The 4,262-nt window shown below is 36.6% G+C and overlaps 1 protein-coding gene across 1 annotated transcript in view; it reads left to right on the top strand.

Annotated features, from left to right (window-relative positions):
- The window catches only part of LOC107089667 (E3 ubiquitin-protein ligase XIAP-like), a 7,449-nt gene extending 3,901 nt beyond the window's left edge, over nucleotides 1–3,548 (top strand). The window contains exons 2-5 of the mRNA XM_015382576.1: nucleotides 123–222; nucleotides 304–382; nucleotides 2,588–2,627; nucleotides 2,723–3,548. Coding sequence (XP_015238062.1) covers nucleotides 123–222; nucleotides 304–382; nucleotides 2,588–2,627; nucleotides 2,723–2,913 — 410 coding nt within the window. The 3' untranslated portion in view covers nucleotides 2,914–3,548. The remainder of the gene's footprint in view (nucleotides 1–122; nucleotides 223–303; nucleotides 383–2,587; nucleotides 2,628–2,722) is intronic.
- Nucleotides 3,549–4,262: the final 714 nt, after the last annotated feature.

The following is a 4,262-nucleotide window of genomic DNA, read 5'->3' on the forward strand; positions in this document are numbered from 1 at the left end:
CACGGTTAACCGATCCCGGCTCGGCCCGAACTCGGCTCAGATGGGTTTCAGAGGGTAGTGGAAATAGGGTTGTTACGATCTTATAGACTTAACATAAAAATGTTGACATCATGTCTTTTCAGGACAAGGAGACAAGGTGTTGTGTTTCCGCTGTGGTGGCGGTTTAAAAGACTGGGCGCCAGAGGAAGACCCCTGGGTAGAACACGCTCAGAACTACCCAGGGTAAGAACTATATCCATGTCTGCACTCGCTCACATGTCTGTTAACATCTTTTTATTCATAAATATCTTCACTTTCCATTAGATGCACCTTTCTGCTGGAAGAAAAGGGAAGAGAATTTGTCAACAGCATTCAGCTACGATGTCCCCGAGAAACAGCTGCTGTAAGTTTAATTACTATAAACCAGTTTATGTTTGATCATTTTGTTGAATATAAACACTCGTCTTTTTGTTTTTGAAGCTTGTAATAAAAGAGCTTGAAAAGGATTATTTCATCTGTTATTGTATGAAGAGGTGCTTTAAGTAAATTGAATTTTTCTAGATTAATTGGTGGTTAAAAGTAAAAAAAAAAATGGTTTTAAATTAAATGTAAGTGGGGAAAAAAACAACACAAAATTTTCCTACTTTTCTTGAGGTGTCCTTGACTGGTTCTCTTACAATTCCTTTTTAAAATCAATCTTGTACTAAAATATTCTTTCGATGATGATTTGTGGACATTAAGATCTAAAGAGAAGCGCCATCTGCTGGTCAGACCCTGTAGTTCAGTCAAAGGGTGGAGTCGGAGTAAAAAAAAAAAAATATGCACGTCCAGGAGAAGGCCAGTGGCTGGAAGTTAGAGGGGATTTTGCTGCCATTCGGTGGCGTTTGTCTGGGAGCGGCCATTTTGAATGGCAGCTACTGTATATCAGTTATTATTGTTCCTACCCAGCTGGGAAATGTAAACAATGCTTTAATTATTATCTGTGTCGGGGGTGGGGAATTGGAATTAATAGGAAAAATTTTTGCGTTTTTAGATTTTTGTGCTTTGATGTCGACAAATTAAATTAAATCCGAATTTCTTACAAAAAGGTGGTAAGAATGCACAAAAGGCATGTCGATGGAAATATTTAAAGCTCAGTTTCATTGCCTTTTACCTCCAGGTTCTTTAGATGAGGATTTTATACTTTAGCTGGGTTTTGTTTGGATTTTTTAAATTGCTGAATTATTCTAAATGTTTAGATCGATGGTCTCAGTTTGGTCCAGAAACGACGCCATGCTTCCCACTCCAGTATTTTTCTCCATCCTGCTCCTCAGGGTACTCTGCCCTGCATGTTTTACATATTTTTCAGTTATCACACACCTGATATCAGTTGATAGCAGTTAAACTTTCTTTGCTGAGCTGCAATCATCTGCATCAGGTGTGTTGAAGCAGAGAAACATGTAAAACATGCAGGGTGGTGGTGCCATGATGACCACATTTAAACGAAAGCCGAAAAAGTGGCGTGCCGTTAATGTGCTGCGTTAACGCCAGACTCTTATCACGAGATAAACAAAATGTCGCCGCTGATCTATTAAATTTGGGTTGTGAACTAGGAACTAGTTCTATACTGATAATGTCTGTGATGATGCTAGCAAGTGCTTCATGCTGAAACCAAGGTCCAGCAGCGATGCTCTTTGTTTATGTAAAACAAATAAACTAGGAAATGCTCTTCCTTTATGCCACCGCTGAAACATTCTTCTGATTCTGCCAATGTTAACATTTACAGCTGCAACCTCCAGAACATTACGTTAGCTTAGCATCAACAGACTACCAACATAAACAACCCTGTTTAACAAAAAAATGTTTTCCCCATTTTGACATTACCCAGCAGCCCTTGCTGCCACTCCGGCCTCTAATGACATCACAATGACTGCCTGAGTGACTGGTGGAAAAAGGAGAACTAGAGTTTGAACCGACTGACGCAAAGTTACTGACTATAAACAGTTAATCACAGAATTCATGTTAATCTGAATAAACACTTATTAAACACAAATATATCTTATTGGAAATTATTTTCACCACCAGTTATCATAGTAGATGAAGTAGAAAAGCTTCTCAAGCAGTTTGATTCATTCATTCATACCATTCTTTTATTTTTTTTCCCCTAATTTCATTCTTATATCTTATTTGTACTCAGTCTTATTTTTCTCTTATCTGTAAAAAATTGCACACAATGTCCTGCAAGGGATTAATAAAGTAATTCTGATTCGATAGACCTTTAGCAGAATTCAAATCAGCCATTTTAATCTAGATTAGTTCCAAGATTACAATAAAATTAATATATATATGATATAATATAGACACGACTTTTGTTCTAATATATTTTAGGTCTTATTTGTCAGCTGATTATAACCGTTTCTGACCCTGTTGGTCAGTCGTTAGAACGCCTTGTCATTCATCATTTTAAACACAATCCTGCATGTTTAGCAGCTTATATCGCTCTATCCAGCTTGTTCTATCGGAAACCAATGAATTGCTAATCCTAATGTCACTTTAGGTATTTCAACATTCTTGGGATCCCTCTTCTTGTTTTCTGCATCGATGGTAACATCTTTGTTTTTCTATACAGGCTCCAAGTCAGGAAAATGGATTTACAGCCTGTGAAGAAGGTATTTTTCTAACCCTGAGTCAAAACTACAGAAATGTCAATTAAGTCTGTTTGTATAGCAGACATTTAATAATTTGTATCCATTTCCTTTAGAAGAGGACCCACTGGAGAAGCTAAGGAAGCTGCAGAGGGAAAAACAGTGTAAAATCTGCATGGATAGGGATATTTGCATCGTCTTCCTGCCATGCGGTCATCTGGTCAGCTGCAAGCAGTGCTCCGAGTCACTCGTCAAATGTCCAATCTGCTGTGGAGCCATTGCACAAAAAATCAAAACCTACATTGCTTAAGGGAAAATAGAACCCGTTCTTTAACATAAATGCTGCTTTGTTTTGTTTTTTCTTCTGACCTCTGCAACATGGTGGAGAGAGAAAGGTAACACTATGGCCTCCCTATAGGGCTGTTCTAGATTTTATTTAGAATAAACTGACGTTCATGCTAGGATTATTTGACAATATGACCGATTGTGACGTTTATTAAACTACCAGGTATATCCTGCCTTCTTTCCACTGATAAACTATGTTTAAACATATTGATTCTAGATAAGCGAGGTTGTAAAATATACCGTAGTTGTAATTTAATAATGCATGTATATCGGATAACCTGTGATATAGTTGTAAATGTATTTTAATCAATCAGATACTTATTTTTACAATGACTTAAATGGTAAGTAGCTGTTTTCTTGATATTTTATGTAACCAGAGTTTTTGTTTTTCTTTATTAGGGCTACTTGTAAATAAACATTTTAGACAAATCCATATTTTCAGTAAGATTTCCCTTTCTTTACGTTTGTGTTTGATCTAATCATGGTAAATCTAATCATTTTTAAAAGAACTGAAGGGGTTTATTCCTCATGCCTAATGCACTTGATGCAAATGGAATATTGTCACTCTTAATGTGCAAAATATTGTGTAAATAAATACAATCTCTAATTTATTCAGAGCTGTCTGTATTTTATTGTTTGAAATATTAATTTTTAGGATCTAATAAAGCTGATTTAAAAACTGAAGATATTAGGATGCCTCATTAGTGGTAAAATCTATGGAAAAGTGATTTTATTCACTATTCTGCTCCGATTAAGATACACGAAACTGAGAGCTGATTAATAGTGAACATTTTTGTAGATGTATGATATTGATTGTACATCCTGTTGGACGAGGGAATGACACGGGGGGGTATTTCAAATACTCAGCCTTGGTGGTTTTCAATGGCTAAAAACAGGAAATGTGACTATAAACTATAAATGTTTCATAATTAGACAGGATTTGCTGCCCATGTTTTATATTGAATATAGCGGGGGGGATTTACCATTAAGCAATACTAGGCAGTTGCTTAGGGCCCCAAGTTCTCTGGGGGCCCCATAAAACTGTTTTCATGTATGGTTAATACAACAATTCCTTATTTGTGCACATTAGTTATGTTTTTGATAAAAATCCTTTGGCTAAAATGCCATCAGAACGCTGATAATATAAAGTGTGTCTCAGCCCCCCCCTTCAGTGTCCACCATGTTGGATCAGTCCATTTGCTGCACATGTTCAGAAAGGTCCAAACAGACAGCAGCAAACCATTTGAAAACAAACCATGCAAAGAGCAGTGTTGCCAACTTAGCACTTTTGTCACTATATTTAGCGACTATTCA

This window comes from Cyprinodon variegatus, unplaced genomic scaffold (genome assembly GCF_000732505.1).
Source record: "Cyprinodon variegatus isolate N-32 unplaced genomic scaffold, C_variegatus-1.0 Scaffold13, whole genome shotgun sequence".
NCBI classification, from domain to species: Eukaryota; Metazoa; Chordata; class Actinopteri; order Cyprinodontiformes; family Cyprinodontidae; genus Cyprinodon; species Cyprinodon variegatus.